The following is a 26,545-nucleotide window of genomic DNA, read 5'->3' as shown; positions in this document are numbered from 1 at the left end:
AAAATTGCCTTTAAATTTTGCGTCTCTATCACTGACAATAACCTTGGGAAAACCATGTAGTTTGTAAATGTTTTTACAAAACACTTCCGCAATTTGCTTGGTTGTGTCAGTTTTTTTGCTTGCCATGAAGTGGGCATATTTGGTGAGTCTATTTACTACTAAAAATATCTTGTCCTTACCATCAGACATAGGTAGCCCTTCAATGAAATCCATCGAGATTTCCTCCCATTTTTTATTTGGAATATGTAATGGGTGTAGTAAACTAGGAGTTGGAATATTTTCACCATGTAATGGGTGTAGTAAACTAGGAGTTGGAATATTTTCACCCTTACTTCTCTGACAAACATCACATTCAATGACATACTTTTGGATTTCCTTACTCATACCTTTCCAGTAGAACGATTGCTGAATGTTGTAGTAGGTTTTGAAGAATCCAACATGCCCAGCTGCAGGAGAACTGTGAGATTCTTTTAGAATTTTCATTCTAAATTTGGATGATGGAGTTAGATAAATTCTACCTTTGTACCATAATATGTCATTTTTCCATTCAAAGTTGGCATATTGACTAATATTTTCAATCATAGAACCACAGTCCAAATCCTTGGCATACTTAACTCGTATTTCATCTAACCAGTTAGGAACAACTACCAAGGCGACACATGTTGTGTTGTCATCATCTTTCCGTGAGAGTGCATCAACTACGACATTTTCCTTTCCCTTTTTGTGTAGTATTTCTAGGTCGAATGCCGAAAGTTTCTCCATCCATTTTTGTTGTTCTGTTGATAATGTTTTTTGTTGAAGTAGGAATTGAAGACTATTGTGATTGGTTCGAATTGAGAACTTACTTCCGAGCAGGTACTGTCGCCATTTAGTTAATGCATGTATGATGGCAAGCATCTCCTTTTGGTAAGTTGACTTCAAGCTTTCCTGTTTGTTAAGCTTCCTGCTTTCGAAGGCTATAGGATGGTTGTCTTGCATTAATACTACTCCAATTCCAAACCCTAAAGCATCACATTCGACTATGAATGGTTTTGAGAAATCTGGAGTTGCCAGTACTGGTGTGGGTGAGATTACTTTTTTTGATTCTTGAAGCATTCGTCTACTTCGTTATTCCATTGGAAAGTGTTTTTTTAAGAAGTTTTTCACTGGCACAATCAAATGTGCATAGTTCTTTATGAAACTTCTGTAATACCTAGTTAAACCTATAAATCCTCTCAATTTTGATATGTTCTTGGGTTTTGGCCATTCTTTAGTCACTTTAATTTTGTTGGGATCCACTTTAACTCCTTTGGATATCGTCTTCTTCTAGATGCTTGAGGTGCTCCTTCCACATTTCACTGTAGACGAGGATATCGTCAAAGAAGACTAATACGAATTTTCACAAGTATGGGTGGAAGAGTTCGTTCATGGTTGCCTCGAAAGTGTTTGGTGCATTTGTTAAACCAAATGGCATTACCTTAAACTTGTAGTGCCCTTTATGAGTTCTAAATGCAGTCTTCTCGATGTCTTCTAATCTTACTCGAATTCGATAGTAGCTTGACCTCAAATCTAATTTTGAAAAATATTCTGCAACATGGAATTCGTTTAGCAACTCATAAATAAATGGAAAGGGAAATTTGTGTTTAATAGTAATTTTGTTTAATCCTCGATAATCTATACATAACCGGAAGGACCCATCCTTCTTCCTGACTAACACTACTGGTGTAGCATATGGACTTCTGCTTTTCGTAATGACTCCACACTTTAACAAGTCTTGTATCAACCTTTTGATTTTGGTTTTATGATGATGGGGGTAGCGATATGGTTTTACATTTACCGGTGTCGAATCTGGTTTGACTTAAATGATATGTTCAATTTTCCTATCAGGAGGTAACTTCATCGGTAATTCTTGAAATACTGTGTCATATTTTTGGATTAAGGATGTAACTTGACACTGTTGGTGAATCCCTTCCATCGATAATAACTCTAACTGTTGGCATTGTGCGACAAATATTGGAGCTCCCTTGCGAATAAGCTTCTTCATTTGCTGAGCAGAAATGATTTGGGTAGGTGGGGCTTGGAATCCGAACAACCTATACTTTCTCCCATCCATTTTGAACTTAATGAATTGTTTTTGGTGATTTGCAAAATATGTTCCTAGCGTTTGCAACCATTGTACTCCTAAGATGACATCTACACCTCCTAAGGGGACTGTAGAAAAAATGAACTCCATTTCGTATTCGTTTAGTTGCATGTCATAGTCATATAAATACTTAAATTAATTTATTAATTTATCTTTAAATAAATAAATTAATATATAACTATATTAAAATTATATAATATAGTATATATTTTATATATGTGTGAATCAAATTATATCAATGTTATAAGAAAAATCGTGATTTGAAAAGGTACTAAGTTTTCAACGGGCGCGAGCCTCATGATTTAACACGAACCGATGTCAATGGTCATCGGATCGGGAGTAGCGCGGCTGAACAGGAGTTTGGTTGTCAGGTCCAAGGAATGACGCCCGGGGAAGATGGGTACTAGTTCATGCATGACGGGTTGATAAGGCGGTGGAAGGTATGACTGTGTGGTACGACAACGTGCGGAGGTCAGGGTTGACAAGGGACGGTGGAAGGCTAATTGTGTGGGCACGACAGTGTGTGGACAGGGTACCGTTCAGTCGCGGAATGGAGGTGACGGGGTTGCTCGGATAGGCAAGGAAATGAGGACGGTATGGGTGGTGAATGGTATGACAGAAGAGGAGATGGTGTGAGCAACAAAGATGAACAATGAACAACAACGGAAGTGGAGAATGTTGAATGCACTCCGATATCATTGATACGTGAAACCCTTATTCATTGTAATTTGTCAATTGAAGACTCATTTATTGTTAAAATTGGCAACTAGGGCCAAACTCCATGTGGGTCATCTTATTCATGGCAGTTGATATTTTTCTAGATTCCTTTTATCGAGAGGTGTAGGATTGATCTAAAGATCATCCGATTCCGATAAGTATTTATGGAGATATCAATTTATTTGTATTTACTTGACAAATTGTCAAGGTTAGCCAGCAGTTAAATGTGTGGCACACATGCCCAATGAATGATATAAATACAAGTGAGGTTGATTCATTTTCTCATCATCTCATCTCACTCATTTCTTCTCTCTCCTTAGCTTTGGGTTACACAAGGAGCAGCTCACATGTGGGAAGGAGGAGAATGTAGTAGGGCAAGAAAAACACAAAAAGGAGGACGCAGAAGTTGCTAAACGTCTCTTTGACCAGTGTTGACCAAGCGTTGACCTTAGAAGAGTGCGGTTTTGATGTGGTTGCCTCTCCTAGGCATGCCACATTTTTTGGCACAAAAATCAAGGCAATCTGACCTCAGGTTTGACTAGCGTTGATTGCCCTAGTTTGGGGCAGCAGGTTGACTTCAGTCAACTGCAGTTCGACTGTGTATTTGGGGCTGTTTAAGGGCTGATTCTTCAGGCTGTTAGAAGACTAGTTGACTGGGAAATTGACTGAGCATATTGGAGGTCAATTTCATCTCGTTTGACTAAGTTTGACTTTGCTGATATAGGGTTTGCTACTGCTGATATAAAATTACAGAATTCTGATTTTGTACTATTTCTCTCTGTTGAACTATTGAAGATAAAAGAAGATTTGATCAAAGGGTTTCCCCGCATTAGGGTTTGTCCCTGGCTAGTCGCCACATTTTGTGTCTCTTGTCTTGGCTTGTTTTCTGTCGATCGTTTAATGTTCTATCTGCACTTTACTTAATGTATATGTGATTGCTAATCAGTGGCTAATAAGAAGAAAAGAAGTAAATTGCTCTAAGCATAGAACATACCATAATTTAACATGGTATCAGAGCTGAGGTGAAGACAAAGCCCAAGCAAGAGCAAGAGCAAGAGCAATCACCAAAGGTTGGCAAGGCTATCCTAAAAACTACATGGGGTCCTCAACACTCTTCCCTGCCGAAGACAAGCTCCGTGAGAAGTCTGACTATCACGGATGGAAGATGTCTCTCGATCTGACTTTAGAAGATCAGGAAGTGTTGGACCATGTGAGAGGCAATACTGTTGCACCTCCATCAAATGCATCTGCTGCTGCCAGAAGCAAGTGGACCAAGGGAGAAGTCAAAGCAAAGAAGATCATCCGGGACTCTATCGATAGGCGCCTGGTGGCCTATGTTTCCGAGCTGACCACCTCCAAGGAAATATACGATAAACTGGTGAGTTTATTTAAAGTTAATGATGCAAATCAAGTTTTGTTCCTTAGAAATAAGCTGAAGGAAATTAAGAAAGGCAAAGATGAGAGTATGCAAGCATATTTCTTAAGGATCACCGAGATCAAAAATGATCTCCTATCTATTGGGGAAGTAGTTCCTGACAGGGAAATGACTATCACAACTCTTGGTGGACTGCCACCAGAATGGTATATATTCAGGACTACTCTCCTCAACAATAATGTCATCCCAGGATTTGAGGAATTAATGGCTAGTTGTATTCAAGAAGAAACAAGGATGGAAGAGCAAGAAATGCCCGCACTTAAAGGCAATCCCTCTGCCTTTTCTTCTCATGCTAAAAGAAGAAATAATTCTGGGGCTAAATCCAAAGGAAAGGCTAGACCGAAGGGTGGAAGAAAAGGACGATGTTACAATTGCCAACAAAATGGGCTATTATGTGAGGGAATGCCCTGATAAAAGGGACTCACACCATGATGATGACCAAAATCACTCTCAAGGCAATCAAAGGAATGGTAGAGGTAAAAGAAATGTCGGAAATCAAGGAAGAGGACAACCCTTCAAGAAGGCAAGAAACTCGAAGTATGAATCTAACGTTGTTAATAATAAGCAAGATGAATATTGTCTACCAACGGCCCTCTCTACTTTTGCTCCCCCGGACTCGCTGGGAAATTGGGATAGTGGTGCCTCAAGGCACTTCATTGGTTACAAAGAAGCTCTCTCTAATCTGATAGAGAAGGAGACCAACCTGGAAATTGTTCTTGGGGACAACGCAAAATACCCCGTGAAAGGCGTAGGGAATGTCACTCTTCAATTGAATCAGGGTAATACAATTCATTTGCAAGAAGTCCTATATGTACCTGATCTCAAAAAGAACCTGGTGTCTGTTTTGGCAATGGAAGACAAAGGCTACAAGGTGACCTTCATCGATGGCAAGGCACGTGTATGGAAAAAGAATTTTAAAGAAGCTTTCACTCTTGGGTTTCTAGTCGATTTATTATATCAGGTCGGAGGAAGTCCACTGGGTGTCATGTTTTGTGACACATCACTTCAGTCCAGACTATGGCATCAGAGGTTTGCTTACCTTCATTATAAAGCTCTACCCAATGCAAGACAAATGGTGACAGGGATGCCCGAGTTCCGAGTAGAGCAAGAAGGTGTATGTCTGGGATGTGCCAAAGGGAAGCTTAAAAGGGGACCATTCCCCTCAAGCCAAAGCAAGACCTTCGATATATTGCAGTTGGTTCACTCAGACATATTTGGTATGATGCCTGTGAACTCCTTGGGAGGATATTTATATTACCTCACTTTTATAGATGACTATTCTCGCAAGACTTGGATATAGTTCTTGAAAAAGAAGGATGACGTGTTCACTTGGTTTCGTCACTTCAAAGCCTTGATCGAGAATCAAACCGAAAAGAAAATCAAGATCTTAAGGACTGATAATGGGACTGAGTATGAATCCAATGAGTTCCATGACTTTTGCAAAGAGGCTGGCATTAAGAGGGAGACTACAACACCATATACTCTTGAGTAGAACGGTGTGGTGGAAAGGAAGAATTGTACGATTGTGGAAGCTGTTCGTGCTATGCTCCATGATCAAAGACTTCCGAAGTTTCTATGGGCCAAAGTTGTGAATACTGCCATATATGTGCAAAACCGATGCTCTCACCAAGCATTGGGTTCCAAGACTCCCGAAGAGATGTTCACTGGTAAGAAACCTGACGTATCTCATTAGGGTTTAGGGACCACTAGTAGTACTATCGATGGACACATCGTTGTATCTACCATACTCCATATGCTAGGACGACCTCCATTGATCTAGGATCAGTGAGAGTGGTATGACACACTCTGAGACTGACTTTGGGTCAGTGGAGGATGGTATGATACATCTTCGATCATTTCTTCTTCTTCATAGTTCAGTAGAGTAGAGCAGAGCGAACAGTGCAAGGTAGTGCATTTGATGGCTGGGACAGTACAAATGGTCAGACAGATTAGCAGATGGAGTTCTCCCTAGTTGAGAGGGAGTGTTAAAATGGGCAACTAGGGCCAAACTCCATGGGGGTCATCTTATTTATGGCAGTAGATATTTTCGCTAGATTCCTCTTGTCAAGAGGTGTAGGATTGATCTAAATATCATCCGATTCCGACAAGTATTTATGGAGATATGAATTTATTTGTATTTACTTGACAAATTGTCAAGGTCAGCCAATAGTGAAATGTGTGGCACACATGCCGAGTGAATGATATAAATACAAGTGAGGTTGATTCATTTTCTCATCATCTCATCTCACTCATTTCTTCTCTCTCTCTCCCCTCAGCTTTGGGTTACACAAGGAGCAGCTCACACATGGGAAGAAGGAGGATGCAGTAGGGCAAGAAGGACGCAAAAGCTGCTGAAGGTCTCTTTGACCAACGTTGACCTTAGAAGAGTGCAGTTTTGGTGTGGCTGGCTCTCTTAGGCATGCCGCATTTTTTGGCTCAAAAATCGAGGCAATTTTACTTCAGGTTTGACTAGCGTTGACTGCCCTAGTTTGGGGCAGCAGGTTGACTTTAGTCAAATGTAGTTTGACTTCAGTCAACTGCAGTTTGATTGTGTATTTGGGGTTGTTTAAGAGCTAATTCTTCAGGTTGTTCGAAGACTAGTTGACCAGAAAATTGACCAAGCATATTGAAGGTCAATTTCATCTCGTTTGACTATGTTTGACTTTGCTGATTTAGGGTTTGATGCTGCTGATATAAAATTACAGAATTCTAATTTTGTACTATTTCTCTCTGCTGAATTGTTGAAGATAAAAAAAGATTTGATCAAAGGGTTTCCCTGCATTGGGGTTTGTCCCTAGCTAGCCGCCACATCTTGTGTCGCTTGACTTGGCTTGTTTTATGTCGATCGTTTAATGTTTTATTTGCACTTTACTTAATGTATATGTGATTGCTAATCAGTGGCTAATAAGAAGAAAAGAATTACACTGCTCTAAGCATAGAACATACCATACTTTAACATTTATGTATATAACATTATATATTATTATTCAATATTCAGATGATGGTTTACAAGTCCTTGGGTGGTTCTCCTTTATAGGAGTTGACTGGCCTCAAGGGTTAAAGAACATGTCTTTTGACATAAGTGCCCTTTCATAATTAATGGACAACTTAATTTATTAATTAATTATATATATATATATATTTTATTCATAACATCCTGTCTGAGAAAATGAATGCCCACTAGAATGTAATTTGTTCAACCCAGTTCTGAGAGCAAGGTTGACCAAGCTACGAGAATAAGCTCTTGTAAATGGATGAATAAGTGGAGTCGCCACCCAAACAGGAAACCAACCGAAACATCTAGGTGCTAAAGGTGTGGATAGAGAAGATGAAAAGATTAGTGAGAGGACAAAAAAAAAGGTGATGAAAAGATGAATAGATAAGGAAAATATTGAAACATGCCAGAAAATGTGTTGACTGACGGGTTAATGAGTGGATGAAGAATGATAATATTGATATGATAAAAAAGGATGTCGTTAAAACCAAGGATTGAAAATTGCTCCTCGACAATGATGCTAAAAAATGTTGTCGCTAAGATTGTACAAGCACGGTGCGACAACGACTTAGGGCGGGTGTTGTCACTTTGATCCTCGCCGACTCTGTTCTCGCTGTCTTCCAACAACAGGCTATGGGGGTAGTCCCTATGAAATGAGAGAATGCAAGACTCGTTGGCAACCAACAAGTCCGTGAGACACGGTTGAATGGCCTAGCCATTTGGTTAATATTAGCAAGTTTTAAATATTCGATTAGATTTATATGCGAGAGCAGTGCCTTATTGAGTCAATAACTTGCTTTATATCAATTAAGGACCAAATGGCCCGATGAAAAATTGTTGCTTAATAGATTCTTGACTATCCTAGATGAAGTGCAAATCCTACAAACTAGGTGAAATGCAAGAATCTTAGTTTATTTTATTTAGATGCCTAACTAAGTGTATCCCTTGATCTTTATCTATATTGAGCCTAGTCTCTAGAGTAAGTGGCAGAGAGAAGTCAAGGTGAAACAAGCAATGGTTTGGTTAACGATCCCTCTCCTTGAGACTGTGGCTCTGACGACTGCAAGGTCACCATTTTAAATACTAGAGAGCCTAGACTTCTCAAGCAAAGATGGAAGGGTGTTCCTATCTCTCTATCAGCCAGCCTTATGCTTGGAGGTAAATTATTAATGCAAGACTAACTCTAGGATGAGAATGGAAGATTATTGAGTGATTCTTAAGGTGAGATTGTTTAATGTTCCTTTAAGAAATTAATTACGATTGATTTTCAATTATGACAATAAGTACTTAACAATGGTAAATAAGAGACAATGTCAACCACAAGAATTATGTGCCAATTTTACAAATGCCAAAAAGATACAAGATATATCCACGATATAATTGCTTAATAATCACAAGATATATGCTCTTAAAGAAAAGATCACCAATATGCCAAAAGTCCACAATAGATATCAACCATTAGATAATAATAACAGTGATGGCAAGAAAGAGAATTGGAGCACTTATCAAAATGTTATCTAGAACAACTATCCAATGATAATTTATCAATAAGATTAGCAATGCTCTTTAGACAATTAGAAGCTCAACCGGATAATGCCAATGACAATTATTCAAAAGAGATTGAGAACACTTTCAATACCAATGTGTAAGAGAGCAAGAGATACCAATATCCAATAAATTCTTAGATTTACCAACTTAAGCAATCATTCAACAAGATTATTGGACTATGAGATTAATGTGCCAATAGAGTGAGTTTATTAGTGCAAGTTTGGAACTTACGAAGATCTAACAAGACAATAATATGTTAGTGCTCTTATTAACGATACCAATTGTCAAATTACTTTAGGAAACTTAATGTAAACAATGCCTTCAGTTATGAGCAATTATTATCAATAGACCATAAACAAGTGAAAGCACTTTATGTTACTCATGTTCCAATGATATCCAAATGAGCAGTAAGCAAACCTTATGACAACAGTGAGTTAATTTATTTTATATCACTTAAAATGCTAGATATGAGGTGCCTACCAATGCAAGGATGAAAATGAGATAACCCAAAGTCAAAATGCCCTGCCAAAACAAGATTCTTGATGAGGTTAGATGCCACTGTCACTGTTATAATCAGACTTTGTAATGCAGCCCTAAAGAGGATGACAATCATCAAAACTTCATGAAATATGCCCAACAAATGGATGCCCAATTTATGCAAATAATTCCTTAGTATGTTAAGCAACTCATGAGTAATTTTTAGGGCATTTAAATAATTTTTTTTACCACTGTTAGGAAAAGATTAGACTGTTGTAGCAAAACAGTGAGGGTATGAAGAGTTTAGGAGGCATACCAATAGGCCTTGGGCCTAGAAGATGACTAGGAGATTGCCCACAACTCCTCCAATGGCTAGACCACCTGCAAACACGAAATTTTGACACAAAATATCTCCAAGACAACCAAATGTTAGCTTCAGAAATCAAATGATACCAACAGAGATGAATAGAATCAAAGGAGCGTTAGGAAGAGGGCGAGAAGGCCAACGAAAAAATAGAAGAGGGAAGCAGTGAAGGGATGAAGGCCCTGAGGGCCTGCGGCTCAAGGGAAGGAGCCCAAAGGGCTCATGGCAGGCCCTAAAAGGGCTGCCATTTGGCTAAAGGGAGGGTTGAGAGGCCTGTTTTGGCTCTCTGCAGGGGCTGATGGGCTAGCGGAGGGCAAGAGAGGGGAAATAGAGGAAGGAGGGGCAGCAGAGGAGGAGGAAGAAGAGAAGGTCTCTAGGTGTGCGACAATGCTAGATGAGGCTGCCAAGGAGGGATAAGGGGAAAAGGAAGCCATGAGAGAGAGTTTAGAGGCTGCCAAGGTCTATGGCCAGGCCTATTAGGCTAAATCAGGCCTGCGGCTAGGGGTTATAGGCCCTAGGAGGCTAACGACAAGGCCTTGGAGGCCTATTCAGGCCTACAACCAGCCAAGGAAGAGGAAATAAGGGCAGTGGCTAGGCTGGAGGGTGAATGCTGGGGCTAGAGGCCCTACAAAAATTTGAAATCCTCGCCAAAACTTTTATCTTGCTTCAGATATGCAATATTTGCCTAGATTCACTGCAAAATTCTTGATGCTAGCCTTGCAAAAATTTTAGAGTCTAGATCTTACCCTCAAGGACCTAGATCTAGCTCAAACCCAACAAATCTTCTTGAAACTCACCTGCACAAATGAAAAATAAAAATACCCAGAACCCCAATATATACAAAATAAAAAAATAAGAAAAAACCCAAATCCCAATCGTTGCAAAACAATGGTTAGAGAAATTTATTTACAAAAATTATTATACAAAAACAATTTACAAATATATTTACAAATCTGCAATGCTTGTGAAATTAAAATATTTTTTGAGAAATAATTTTTAAATGATGAACAATCACAATAGATGATGTGTTTCGAAAGTTATGGTGTTTCCCACAACTTTAACGAAGTAAGAAAATCAAACAAAATTCTCGGAGTCCAAACAAGGTTAGCTCTTCTCCAAAGTTTGTGAACTTGGAGTCTAAGGGCTGAGGAACCTGCAAACTCTATGTATTTCTTTAAGAAAACTTGTTAGACATATGGTGAATCAAATCACCTAAGATAGACCCAAAATCTACTAATAGAATGTTCTTATCACCATCTAATGAATAAACAAGCTTATAAAATTTTAAGCACAATATAGGAAAGCACATATCCAGCACATACCACAGATCATCGGACAAAGAACAACATGAACTGGACTCCAAAGTCTTTTATTATGATATTTCAAACGTTCCTGGTAGATTAGTGGAACAACACCAACGTTACAAAATTACATAGACCAAAGTCAGAGTTTTCATCCTTCTTGAGAAGCAAATGGCTTCTAATTTATAGATAAATCTTTTAAGTGGAAAATAATGGCTAGTTGGCTTGATCCCGGTCAAAATAATCTCAACCGTCGATAAATATTTAATCATCTTTTAATGTTTGCTATCGAAAATATTTATTTTTGAGGAATTTTCTAATTTTTTATAAAAGCCATTTTTTGTTAATCCAAAAATAAATATTTTGGATTATTTTGCTCAAAAATTTGACTTTGACATAACCAACAAGGTCCAAGGGCTCAATTTTTCTTAAAATATCCATTTTTGCATTGGTGGGGGACCTCCAAAAATCAATTTTTTTTGAAACACTAATTTTTTGATTCTAAAGTAATTAATTTTCTAGCTTAGGATTTAATTTTTATTTTTGCCAAAAAATTAATTAATTAACACTTGAGGGGACAAATTATTTTTCCACCCTGAAATATTTTAGCCATGGTGTTTGTTTGTGAGGGACCATGCACTAAAATATTTTTTACATAAGATAATTACAAATTCAACCCTCAAATGGGGAGTACCCGTTCATTATAGACCCTTAAAATAATTGTCCAATTCTGTGACACAATATAATCTAGTAGACCAAGTGATCTGCAATAAAATAATTTAGCCAAAAAGCTTAAATTATTTCCAAATCACTTTAATAATAGACTTGACCAAAAATACTAGAACTCACCTAAGACTTTGTCAATAAATTCCACCCTAGCTTTGGGGTTTAAGCTGGAGGGAAAAACTCTGCTGATTATCTGTGTTTAGAAACACAGATAATGCGGTGAGACGAAAAACCTCCTAGGATGAAATTCGTTGCCAAAATCATAGGCTTACCTAGGTTGTTACATAATTAAATGGTCACACTAACATCATTTACATTACAAATTTGCAGAAATTGGGTTTGCGATGACATAAGAACTGATTGGTTGACGACTTTGAACGTTGAAATTTTTTGTACCACTGCTTCCTTGGAATTTTGACAAAATAGGTGCAACAAGTCGTATTGACCTCCTTTTGGGCATTTGTTTGAAATGAATCAAATTGTCTCATCTCGTGTTATCTTATGAGAGTTTCATGGTAGTGGAGACCTTGAAGAGGTGTTGCCCTTCATTTCTCAAAGGTTAGCTTCTCCTCATCATCTTGAAATATTGGATTGCTCTATGAAGTTTCAGGTTTAGTTGGTCCCCTTTCTTTGTGCGAATTACGTCATTTCATGCGAGAAATTTATGAAAGCTACTTCCAACTATTCCTTAATCACATAAGATCGGGATCTAGTCCTCCACATTATTTTTCATTGTTTTACCCTGTTGTTTTTTTTGTAAAATACTAATTGAGAATTAAACACAATGAGAGTGAGAATCCACTAAGCTCTCATACCAACTCGCAATGGCCCTCTAACCAAATGTGGCCACTACTGCAACAAAAATGGAAAATGAACAATAATAACATAAAACAAGCAAGAAACAATAGTGGTGCCTGCACACATATGGGTGGATTGCTGTGAATCCAACTAATGGAGGAAGATGTCTCCAAGAAACACTAGTAACTGGTTGGTTTGTATTGATAAAATGAGACAAATACACAAGGGGAAAACCCCCTATTTATATCTATAGAGAGGCAAAAACCCTGATAAAGCCCTTTCTAATTAAGTAATTGGGTCCTTTTTATTCTAAAGTGGCCTGTTTACAAATATAACACGATATAAAATAATGAGCTTATAAACAAAATGGCTCATGTACATCAAGTCTAATACCTAATATGGATTTTCTGATTAACAGAACTTAGCATAATGGCTGCTTTTGAAATGCTTCAGTGAATTCTTTGGAATGTCTTTGTGGCTATTGTCAACCATATTGCCTTGAAAGTGATACACTGGGGTTTACTGTATTAAAATTTATAATAATATTTGCTTCTATTAGGAGTGCCTGATATATTTTAAAACTCTCTCTATAGTTTATGCTACATCTTGTCCATTTAACTTGGGATGATACTGGTGATAACTTTAAGCCTTAAGGTAATACTCTTCTTAAACTGGTGAATCTGAGTTAAATGGGACTCTCTGCTTATTAGGCACTGATGTTCTCACTGTGGCTTGGGGGATTTGCTCTGGGCAGTCACAAATTTTTGATCATCATGGTCTATCTGCATACGCTTTTGCTTGTAGTGGTCCTGGTGATCTGGTCACTTTGAAAATCACCTCCCACAAAAGGATCCAACAAAGGCACTAGAAAGTGGGCCTGCCTGAATGATAGAAACACACTAGTGTGTTTCTGTAATACCCGTAGAGATGGCAGGCCCTACCTGTCTGGGCATGGGCTCACTATACGTTTGGCAGATCTCACAGATCTGAAAAATAAGGAATTTATTGTTCCAAGGTGACAGCTCCAAATCTGTTAAGTAGTACATGATTATGGAGATTAATGGGTAATGCCTTAAAATTAAAATTAATGCATTTTATTCCTAAAATTAGGCAAATATATTGGATGAATAATATAACTGGTGGTTTTGCGAATGTCTTTTTCAAATAAAATGTAAAAAAATTTAAAATACCCCGAGTCACAAATATTGGCCCCTAAAATTAACCCTGCATCAGTGTTGCACTTTTTACGATATTATCGGAATTATTGCGATAATATCGCCAAAACCAACCTCAGCGATAATATCAGCAGTAACTATCGCGATAATTTGAATTTATTGCTATAATTTAGGTAATTATTGCGATAATTTTGAAATTATCTCCCTGCTTCTGTCAATTTCAACTTAATACCAATTTTTTTTCTTTTGAGTTTTGACCCTAATTTTTTAAAAGTGAGTTAGGGGATTGACCTGTGAGGATACTCTGACTATTTCCATCAAGTAAAGAAGAGGAAATTTATTGTTTTCATTTCCCATGGTTCAGCTCATGAGATAGATACCCTAGTAGTTAATGGTAATTTTAAATTATTAAAGTAAAAAGACATTTTCATCCTTTTACTTAAATTTTTAACATCACCATTAATTGACTCAAGATGTTTGAGAGTGGTTCCAACCTCATTGGATTTCATATAGAGAAAGTAGAATTTTAGATCCGACTCAAAACCCAACAGACTTAACAGTTTTTAGGATTTTAGGATTGGCGGGACTGCAATGTTTCTACTAAATTCTGTGATGTACGAGGGTTTGGAAATAACATTTAATCAAGATCACCAAGCCCTCTATGCACCTTGATGTTGGTGGCATTGACTGTTGAGCTTGTCTTTCATGACCCTAGCAAAAATGTACACTTCACTCAAGCAAAATCATTGATTAGGATGTTAAGCATTTCCTATATTATTTTAATGCTCAGGGGGTGATCTTGATGACGAGGATCCCAATATAGGCATGATTTTGATGTTATGTAGCTATTTGTTGTAGCAGGATTTTCTTTGGATTTTGGAGGCCATTTAGATCCTCTCTATTGATCTATTTTGATTCACTTGGTGTTATTTTGGTTATATGCACCCTTGCTGTATACATGAGAAATTTTGCATATTTTTATATAATAATTTGGATTCATATGGATGCACATGAATTATATGTTCTTTCCTAAATTTGAATATTTTATGTATTTTTTGGTCAACCAATTTTTTGGTCCAGTTTTGATAACATTGTTGAGGATGTTGTGACCATTTTCCGTCAAGCAAACAAGGGAATTCTGTTGTTTTGCATTACCATGATTCATCTCATGACATATTTTTGTTTTGATATGATTTTGTGTCATTCTATTAGATCTTATGAATCGGGACAAATATCATATTTCAATATCAATTTCTGATGTATCACTTGACATTTTATACATCTTATATATCAATTTTATTTTTGTATTTATGTAGAAATGTGTTTGTTTGAAGTTTATGTTGTTTTAAAAATTAAAAAATTGAGAATAATGATTATTTTTGTATTTTTAAAATTTCCTGATAATTTCCGATATTCTCACCAATATTGCCAATAATTTAAATTTTGGACCCCTGGCAATAAATTGCCAGTAACGTTAAATGTAACATTGCTTTGGATGCTACCTTTTAAGGTCTGTAGGATTTGTTGCTAGAAAAAATGCTCCTCCACATTCATTCATTTATTATAGACTCATTGATGGACACTTGCTTTTGTTAGTGCTGCAGATGTGAAGGTGTGCATGGAGAGAGTTCATTTGCTTCGATTTGCTGAGGAAATCTGTTACAATGGTATGCTGATCATTAAGCCAATCAGTTCAGGGTTGGAAATTGGTGCCTCGAACTGGATAGTTACAGGCCCCAGAAGAAACTTAACATACATCTCAGGTTCCATCATTGATACAGGCCATGCAAAGGGTCTCGATATTCCATTATTACAGGGAACTGATTTGATTTTGTTTTCAGATTTTTCATCTTTGAATGAAATGGATAACCTGCCTGAGGAGAATGTTACACGCATTGAACATGATAAGTCTGACAGAAATGACCCTACACATCCAACTGTCCCAAAGTTCAGATACAAATTTCCAGTATACAGACATTTCAAGCCTTCAACTGGCATATCTAGTGCCCATGAAATGCAGTCTCCAATTAATTCCTTTTCTTCAGCAAGCCCTGGGCTAAGTTCTGTAGGAATGCTGGATTCAAATAAGTCACAAGCAGTGGGGATGCTTCATTCATCTCCTGTAAACAGCAACGTTGAGAAAGGTATTGGGATTGAGTCTGATGAAGTCTCAGGAAGTGGATGTGTGACTCCAGTTGAGAGGGAAAAATTTGTACTTATATGCAATTCTACAAGAAAGGCTGTTGAAGCAGGTGGTTCTGTTCTGATACCTATAAGTCGTACAGGTTCTATGTTCCAACTAGTGGAGGAGATATCTTCAGCACTTAATTCAGCAGGCTTATGGTATGGATCTTTTACCCCCTTGTTTCTGTTGGAATTGTGCAATTGAACCAGTAAAAATAATTAGTGCTGAGTGTACACTGTCTCATCTTTGTGAAACTGAACCATAAAATTGGGATGTTGCATGGGATAAGGGGCACCCAAACCGGCCCTATTTCCAGCAAGCTTTCAGATTGAAATCTGGCAAAAAAACCAACGGAGAGTATAGCTCCACCATAGGTAGAGTTCTGTACATGGAGGAACTCTGCCTGTGGGGTTTTGGCCCTCTCTGTATTGACCCAGAAATTTAAAAGTCCCAAGGAATGAATGGATCAAGAGGGATTGGAACATTGCCTGTGATGTTGCACCAGATTCTGGCATATCTTGCCCCAAGTGGGGCATGTTGAGTGTCCCTTATAAATACCTTGGAATGTTGTTCAACTTCAGAAATATGTACACAACTAAGCTTTTGATTTAGATGGATGATCCTTGTTTCTTGAATATGAGCAAGACTTGATTAGATGCTCTGTAGGCTTTATATGGTCCTTATGCACAAGTAATTCAATCATGACTTTTACTCTTTAGGCAATATTTATGAATCCTGCAGTTTTAGGCAGGGAGAAGACCCACTGATGAATTCATTGCTTTTAACTTTAATTTGCATACTATGGGTTTATGCATGGAGATATGACTACAATATTTTATGTGTAGTACAGATATGGTACAACTGGGGAAAGCCCTAGATTTTCTGTGCTCAAAAATAATTCTCCTGTACTGGTTTCAATAACGAGAAGGGCATCTAAAACCAAAATTTGATGCTGCAGAGGAATCAAGGGATCTGCTTTCTGTTTTGGTATTTTTCCAAATTTCCTGTCATATGGGCCTATGGCAAGCATATTCCAGTTGTTGTCAGGAACTTTACACGGGTCATTTCGCTGCTAAAGTTTTGGCCATAAATCATTGATGTTAGGGCTTCCTCCACGGGACTTCAATATTTATCAACTGGCATGTTTGGGTTTCCTCTATGGCCTTTCTCTGCTATTGAATGGCATCTCGATTCTCAATTTTGTGCTGCTCTGCTACTTAATGGATACTGAGATTGTTGATGCTTCACCATTATATGAACATCTAAAAGATGATGTGTGTAGAAATTTTGGAGCATGGGTGTCTCTGTGAATGTGTGCAGGTGCCTGCTGTTTCATGCCTGATATGGCTTTAACCATCAAAGGGGAGTACCCATTCAGAGTCTTTATAGCAAGAACACCAGGGATATATATATATTGTTGGGTGATTTGATTGTGAGTTAAATCCCCGTCATTAATTGTCAACCCGCGGTTTGGGAATTGACGAGGTATACATGTACTATATGTACTAGGTGGTTATTTATTAAAATAGATTAATCTAATGCAATTGAAACTAATTACAAAGCAAATTAAATCAATCCAATCCAATTCTAATCCAATCATAAAGAAATTGAATTCACGCTTGCATAAAGGAAATCACTTGCTGAAATAAAAATCACACTTCATGCTTGCTTGAATTGAAAATCACACTTGTTGAAAGGAAAATCACATTTGCATAAAATGAAAATAAATGAAATAACATAATTACATAATGTTACCAATATGTACAACAAATGAAAAAGAGATGTGCAAACTGTGGTTGATGGGGGCCCTCCATTCCTCAGCAAGCACACCGAACAATTATCACATCTTGGAGATCAAAGTAGCAGTCTGTATTTCATAAATGAAGTTACAAGATATTACAAGAATTGTCTATTCTCACTTTATAAATTACATCTTGGAAGGAACTCTGAAATCGGGAATCTCCAACCAACAACTTCTAACTAGCAAATAGCAACCCTTTGTATGAAGGACACACTCCTATTTATACAAAAATTGAAGATAACTATTCAATAAATATAGATCCTTAAATTTCTCCTAAATCCACATTTATCTCTTGTGGTTACAACCAATCACCTAAAATTATAAGATATAAATCCTCTCAAAATTCTCTCTTAGTTTTGATAAGACACATATCAAAATATCCAATTTATACAAAAATTGAAGATAACTATTCAATAAATATAGATCCTTAAATTTCTCCTAAATCCACATTTATCTCTTGTGGTTACAACCAATCACCTAAAATTATAAGATACAAATCCTCTCAAATTTCTCTCTTAGTTTTGATAAGAGACATATCAAAATATCCATGATTCTTCTCCTTTGAATGTGCTTAGTTGATGATCCACATTGTTATATAAAAAATTAGTTAGTTTATAATTTATTAGGCAAAGGATCATGGCCGTTCACCAAGAGGCACCCAAGGCAGTATATAGTCAGGGCCTCCCACAAAATGTAATCATCATCTATTCAATTATTAATAAAATATTTATTATGGCTTTCAATTATTAAACTCATGCGTTTCATCTAGTATCAGAGCAACATCCGTCGTTACATATGCTTTGAGGACAAAGCATTCTCTTGAGAGGAAGTTAATGTTATATACAAAATTAGTTAGTTTATAATTCATTAGGCAAAGGGCATGACCAAAGATCATGCTTGTTCACCAAGAGGTACCCAAGGCAGTATATAGCCAGGGCCTCCCACAAAATGTAATCATCATCTATTCAATTATTAATAAAATATTTATTATGGCTTTCAATTATTAAGCTCGTGTGTTTCACACATCTTCTACAAATATTCCACAAATCTTCATTAGTTGGAATTTGAAATTCGAATTTGTGGTTGGGTGACCAAATAGGACCCTTTTAGAATCTCCAAGTAGGCCTACAACATCACAAAACTTATACCACTTTTAGATATATATGAAAACATGTTAATTTCCTAATATTTAATCATAAATTCTCTTAAAATACTTAAAATAAATGACTTGGAAAATAATAATGATAAACCCATATATTCATGAAAATGGTTTCTTAATGTAGGGTTATGGGGCTATAGAGTTACAGAATGAGGGTAAAATGATGGAAATGTGGGTAAAAGTGGATGACATTTTGGACACACACACACACACACATATATATACCCAGACCAACAACTTCTCTTTCTCATCAAGCTTTTAGGTATAGGGAATAGTGCATCAAGGCTAGGTCTTCCATCTTAAAAGTCAACGTCCTCTTACATTGATAAATGAGAGCATGGACATCTCGAATAACTGCATATTTACAATATTTTGTCCATAGTACCTTCTGAACGTAGAGAGAGTGACATTGTCAAAACATAGACATCGAGCAATCTGCAACCTACTACTTTTCTTGTTATTATTCCTTTGGACATTTAGGCAAGGTCTTCCAACTGTTCTGACAGGGATTCTATAGCTCCCTCTGAAGCCTTGCTTCAGTTGGTCATTTAGCCTTCATGAATCCGTTCCTTATCTTATCACCAAATTTCCAACGCACTTGGCAGTCTCTTTCACATGATCTGCCTGACAAACCTTAACAACAGTATATTAGATGCCTGCTGCAAGGGAGGATGCCATACACTGATTCTACTTGAAACTATTTCTAAAGAAGTAGTTTAACTGACAATAAGCCAGACCTTTGCTATCACACTATCTTGATTATGACTCTAATCTTGTGCAGTAGGTGATGATGCTTGAAAACAACTCTTGATAACTGTATATCAAAACAATGGACTACTACCAAATCTCCAAAAAAAATAAATAAGAATTCCTTGTATGCTGGTAATTTTCTTGCTGCATGATACACTTTGGATCAGGCTCCAAAAGAGCTCATACATATATGAATATGTATAGAACTGTCATTGTTTGATGCTTGGGACAGGTACACCAAAACTACACCTCAATAGTCATGAATTTTCTTTTTGAAGATTGATTATGAATTGATCACATTCAGGTGTGTAATAATTCACAGAGGTTCCATAACTTTATTGGATATAGAGAATTGAGATGAATATGCCGCAAATTTAACCACTTCAGAACAGGTTCTTACTCTGCCAACAAAATTGACATCTGCTTGTGATGAGATGCCCTAGAGGGTGAAGGGTCAGAAGTACCTTTGCTATTCACAAGTCTTTTGATGTTGGAACTGTTGCTCTGGATAAGGGCTGAGAGTCTGTAAATGGAGAGCTTGTACCTGGTATTCTTCGATCTTCCGCAGACAAGGCTTCATTGAACCTCTGCTCTCCTTGCAAAGATGGTTAATAGATGAACCTTTCAAAAATTACCCTTGCTCTTCCTATGATTCCTGTGCATGAGGTTATAGAGAAATGTTGAGATCGCTGAGATTACTTAGGCCGTAGATATAACATGTTTCTTCTCAAACCTGAAAGAGGATGAATAGTTTTGCAAAATGTACTTGGTGCCTCAGGATTACTGTAGGAAGAGAATCTTCGTAAGATGATAAGATCAAGAGATGTCGAAAGACTGATCCTATAGAAGAGCATCAAGATTGATTTCCCAACCCAGCCAGTGATATTAAATCTGACAGATGGCTTACAAGAATTTGATTTCTGATGTGTCCACTGAATTCATTAATCAAAACCATACGATATTAACTTCAATGAGTCATCAAACCCTTATGCATAACATACTGGAGCTGAACCTCTGTGCAACGATTGAGACTGTCTGTCCTTGACAGAGATTGCAAACATTGTCATACTTAGGGTGACAGATGACATCTGAATCAATCTCAAAAATGGATTGCATCAGGAGCTCAACTTCACTTCTCCAGAACTGGACCAGATTTAGCTTAAATTCTTAGGGTCGAAAATACTCCACAAGACAGCTTTATGAGCAAGACTTTATTGAATTGAATATGATTCAGAAATGCTGCAAGCCTGCAATAAAGCCATACATGACTATAATACTTCTGATCCTTCATCAATACATGGCAAGTTATGCTGAACCAAAATTGATACATGATGCCAAAAGGGGTCATCCAATCGTTACAGTCATTTGAGCTATATTATAGTGCCAGGGAAGGCAAGACCAATCATTATACTATAGAGCTTGCTGTAATAATGAACACTGATGCCATTGAGATGTGGATCATATCAATATAAAAGAGTTGGATAGAAATACTAAATCAAAGTCCTTACGAACTAAAATGCCTGTAGCTGTGAACATGTGAGACTGTCATAGGGGAGGGAATAGCTCTACCACAAAGATGCAAAGAGATATCTATAGTGCAAGCCATAGTCCAGAAGAGAGTGCGAGATCCTGAGGTAAACGACCCATAGATCTAAAACAGATGCGAGCTATTGTTCATAAAGATTGGTCACTGGTATGAATTTGAATCACTATTCGTATCAGCACTGCTTTCTTTGATAAGATGCTCAGCCTTGAATGACAATTTGACATGCTCCTCAGACTTCTGGCACAGAGATCATGGGAACTAGTCCTTTACATATTGGACTGTAATTGAGTCTCTGATTAGGGCTATCAAAATTAAAGGGTTTCTCCCTCTGCTTCCATTCTTTCTGATTTGAAGATTTCAAGACCCTCTTCTTTTATAGTCACAGCAAATGTGCATTCCACAGTCTAGAGTCTTGTCAACAAACTTCTTCTAGTGATTGCTTTCTTTTTCACCCTTGCTTGGGCTTGTCCTCTCCTAGCTCCGATACCATGTTAATTTTAGGTTAACATGTTCTTTTCTTAGGACAATTACTTCAAAGATCCATATAGCCCATTTTACAGTCCATTATATTTCCATTAGCAATCACATAAATCATTTTGACAGTAATTGAAGAAAGAACATAAACGAAAAATGCCGAAGACAGACCATGACAAGAGAACACAAGAATATGGCTCAAACCAGGGAAAAACCCCAAGATGGGGAAAACCCTTGATCAATTCCTGTTATTATTAATGTCAAATGTTCACCAGAGAGAAAGAGTACAATAATACTAGGTCAAGATTGACTTGCCAATTAGGAGATTCACGATCACTGCCCTCAATCATAGATGTACTTCTAAAGCTGACAAGATCTACCTTCTTAGGTTGGTGACATACAGTAGAAGAAGCTTGGACTGGTTAGGGCTACTTCCAGTCTATCAAGGAGCTGCTATAATCTGACCAATCAGGTCAGCCATCCAACTAGCATTCAAGGCTACATAAATACATCAGATCTTAGGTTGTAGAATACTGCTGTTGCTAGCTACTCCTGGTTAGGGCATGTGGCACACTGCTTCTGCCCTTACATATTCACCCAAACAACCTTCTACAACTGTGGCTCTCCTCCAAGACAGTCAGTCCTCTATCAGCTACAAGACAGGGCTTAGTCCAGCCCCCAAACACACCTTGATGCCAATCTTCCTTCACCAAAACAGGTCTGCATTTACCTGGGCAGGTATTTACCCTCACGGACTAGTGTTCAACAACATAATGTCCACGGCCTGCCTGAGAGGAACTTTTGAAGGTGCGGCCTACCTAAGAGAGGGTTTTCCCATCATAAGAAATACATCTAACCACCACAGCTCTGCCCTTACGGCTGCGGTCAACCCCAGGGATAACTCGGACCTGTAATGGAAGATAAACATGCTCAGAACAATTCATAGATAAGCCCAGACTTGCCCCTAAGAAGCTCGGCCTTCTGCCTATGAGACTCGGCCCATCAAACAACCCTGCACAAACGTCAACCAATCCCTTCTTCCTTCGCTGGAGACAGTTCCTTCTGTGGTCATTTCAGAGAGAAGCAAATGTATGGTTGATGTGTCAAATAAGGTTGGAGGACACTTCCTTTTATAAGATTGTGAGAGGGGTTCCATTTAATTAATTTACCCCAAGCCGACCTTGACAATTTGCACTTAAGAGGGTTTAATTTCAAAAACATATTGTTCCTTGTCCAAATTTGTTAAATTATGGTATGTATTATGCTTAAGAGCAATTTACTTCAAATTTTCTTATTAGCCCAATATCAATTTCCAGAATAGCAATCACATCAGCATGATAATAAAATGCAGATAGAACATAAATATAAATAGTAGAAGACAAGCCAAGACAGGAGGACACAAGATGTGGCACTAGCCAGGGACAAACCCTAATGCGGGGAAACCCTTGATCAATTCTTCTTATATTCTTCGATAATTCAGCAGAGAGATAGAGATAGCACAATTACACAAATATGTAATTTTATGACCGCTGCAACAAAACCCTAACCAGAATAGACAAGGCTGGTCAAACAGGTCAGAATTGTCCTCAAGTCAACCCCAGTCAACTCAGCCTCCAACAGCAAGAATATACAACCCAAAACAGTCTAAAATGATGGTCAAACTGCAGTCAACACAGGTGCAGGTCTGCGGTCAACCCTTGACAGTCAACGCTGGTCAAAGGGTGGTCAAACAGAGGTCCGAATTGCTGACCAGAAATGCGACTAGCCTAGTAGAGGCTGCCCAACCCAAATCGCAGTCAAAGTACCCTCCAGGTTGGTCAACGCTGCCAAAACTGTCCACCTGCACCTCAATCAACCCAAGTCAACGCTGCCCTTATCAGATCTACGTCCTCGTTCTTCCCACGTATGAGAGATCTGCTCCTCCTATGCATACCTAATCAAGCTAGGAGAGAGAAGAATGAGATGATGAGATGAGTGTGTTTATGCCACAAGGTCTCCTCCTTTTATATGCCACGTTGAGGATAAGCTGGGCGTGAAAAACATTGTTTTGCTCGCTGGCCGACCTTGACAAATTGTCAAGAATACAAATAAATTCATATCTCCATGAATACATGTCAGAATCGGATGATCGTTAGATCAATTCTACACCTCTTGATGAGAGGAATCCAAGAAAAATATCAGCTGCCATAAATAAGGTGACCCACATGGAGTTTGGCCTTAGTTGCCAATTTTAACAAAATTTGATGATCTTTAGGTTGATTTTTGTCCTCTTGAAAAGAGGAATTCAATGCCTCAATTATCTTCTTCGTAGGAGCTGCCCAAAGAGGAATTTGGCCCTAGTTGCCAATTTTAACACCAACCCTATGGAAGATTTTCCCAGTCTCTGGAAGCTGAATCGATTTTTCCTCCAGCCAAATCGAATTGCTTTTTTGAAGCAACCGCACAGTCCTCTACGCTAATTCATTGCGAATAACTCGAACTCCTTGTTGTTGCCTCTTCGGATGTGGAAAACTTCCACCAGATTACTGTCTTTGCCCCTCACTGTCTCTGCTTCCTCACTAAAGCAACCCTCTTGCAACTGTCTGCTGCTACTCTGGAAATCGAATTCTCCAAGTGACTGGTGTATTCTCCAATTGATCCCTTCTTATGTCTTCCTGTTGGGACTCCAACGACCAAGGTTAAATCTTAATCGATGGCTCAGATCATTTCAGAATCAATCCATGTGAGTTTCTAGATAATTTGCACCTTGACTTAATTAATTATGATTAATTAACCAGTTTTCCTAAGTTTATATTTAGAAAACATTAAAAAAATTGGTTAATAATCTAATTAAGTCATCTCTAGGTGGAATTTTCTAGGAACGATTTTTTGGTTTAGGAGATCTCATGTATTCTAGCTTCACCACCAAATTTTGCAGCTAGAACACATCCAATGCTACAGAAACTAACAAAATTGAACAAATTTTAGGAGCATGCTCCCGATTCGCTCCCACTGGGAGCGGGCTTTGGGAGCAAATTCGTGGGGTGGGGGTGCACTTCCCCACAGCCCTGGTCAAGACCCATGAGTACTTGCGGGTCTTATAAGGGTTGTGGCTCATGGAAAAAATGTAGTTGAAAGATTTTCGAAACCAAAATGATAAAGTTGAAGCTCTTTTTTCCAAATTGAGAGAGGCCAAACAACCTAGAGATTTGATTCTATTATCCTTGGTCGTGCCATATTGGAATAGAATAGCTCCCATTGGGAAGACCATCTCAAACATACACACACATATCAACATATACATACAATATTACAAAGATATACATGCACAGACCTCGCCACCATGTTTGGCAATATATTTTAAAGAAAAATCAATTTTGTTGAAACTCACACAGTGGCATATTTAATGTCAGGCAGATTGTTAGCTTGTTGGGACATCATCATATCACATGAAAGCCTCGGTCGTATCATGGTGGAGCCTCTCCTTCCTCTCATATGTTTTTTTTGTGTGCTTTCATTTAGTGCCTAAAGTAGATGTAGACCTGTTATTTCATTTGCAATAGTAGTTTGTAGATGTATTGTTAAAATTGGCAACTAGGGCCAAATTCCAGCTTAGGACAACTCATATGATGGAGATGATTATTGCATTGGATTCTTCTTTTCGAGAGATCCAATTTTGATATAAAGATCATCTCATTTTGACAAGCAGAAGTGGAATTTTGAATTTATTTTCTCTCATGCACAAATTGTCAAGGTCGGCCTCAGTGAAATAAAGACCAATAGATGTGTCTCCACACCCTCAACGAATTGTATAAATAGGAGTGACCTCTCTCCTCATTTGGACATCACTCATCACATCACACATCTCTCTCTCCTCTCTTGATTGGTTTGTATAGCTTGGAGACAACCTCTCTCTTCTTCGCACGTGTGGCAGGAGGCCGAATTCTTCTGGGACAGAACAGGCCAAATTTTAGGAAAACAGACCAGCATTGACCAGGGCTCATTTGACATCCGATGACTTCGGTTTTTAGGGCATAATTTCGATCTTTGGAGGCCGCATTTATTGGCACAAAAATCGATGAGTTTGGGACAGTTTGACCAGTGTTGACTTCAGATTTGACCGCATAAATTACTGCACTGTTTTTCCCTCCTTTGACTAGGGTTGACGAACTGTTTTGGGCTGACTTTGACTCTCTTGGAAGGCTGAATTGGACTGTTGTTGACTGAGCTGCTTGGAGGACATTTTGGTGCTGCTTTGACCAGCATTGACTTTCTGGTTAGGGCTGCAGTTGACTGTTGTTGACTGCTGATTTTGACAGGGCTGTTTTGGGCAAGTAAATTTGATATTTGCACTCTCTCTCTCTGCTGAACTATTGAATAATAATAAGAAGATTTGGTCAAATGGTTTTACCCACATTGGGGTTTTTCCCTGGCATCTGCCAAATCCTATGTCCTCTTGTTTTGGGTTGTCTTCTGCACATGGTTTTATGTTCTATCTGCATTTACTATCAATGTGTTTAAGTTAATATGATTGCTAGTGGAAATAATTGGAAATTGTCATTGGGCTGATAAGAAACATTGAAGTAAATTGTGCTGAAGTATAGAACATACCATTGTTATCTAAAATTAATGTGCATGAATGATAGAAGACTTAGCATTTCATTTCCAGCATTTAATTTCTTGATGTTTACGATATTCTCTGCATTCTGAAACATAAATTTCAAAAAAATATAGATCACACCTGTAATCCCCAGGGTTTGGTAGTGTGTTGAAAGAATAGGTCGTTAGTATGTGACTCTGGATAGACACAATATGGAAGTTTTTTACATGGGTGTCCATGATTCCATTGTGCAGGATTTAACCATCAAAATTGTCCCGGAGATATATCCACTTGATGTTTCCTTATTAATATTTTCTGCTATTTTAGTTGCATCATTTGCTTAGCATCTATGATATTCATGGTGCATGCACGTGGAAAATATTTTTGTCAGGA

General features: G+C 37.9%; 1 protein-coding gene across 1 annotated transcript in view; it reads left to right on the top strand.

Moving 5' to 3' along the window:
• LOC149140774 (integrator complex subunit) overlaps positions 1 to 26,545 on the top strand; it is a 232,979-nt gene that overhangs the window by 79,530 nt on the left and 126,904 nt on the right. The window contains exon 4 of the mRNA XM_089447315.1: positions 15,255 to 16,001. Coding sequence (XP_089303441.1) covers positions 15,255 to 16,001 — 747 coding nt within the window. The remainder of the gene's footprint in view (positions 1 to 15,254; positions 16,002 to 26,545) is intronic.

The sequence above is a fragment of the Pinus tabuliformis genome, chromosome X, assembly GCF_031772625.1.
Source record: "Pinus tabuliformis cultivar Carrire ecotype Pingquan chromosome X, CPIR1, whole genome shotgun sequence".
In the NCBI taxonomy this organism is placed as follows: Eukaryota; Viridiplantae; Streptophyta; class Pinopsida; order Pinales; family Pinaceae; genus Pinus; species Pinus tabuliformis.
This window is presented reverse-complemented; position numbering and strand designations above follow the sequence as displayed.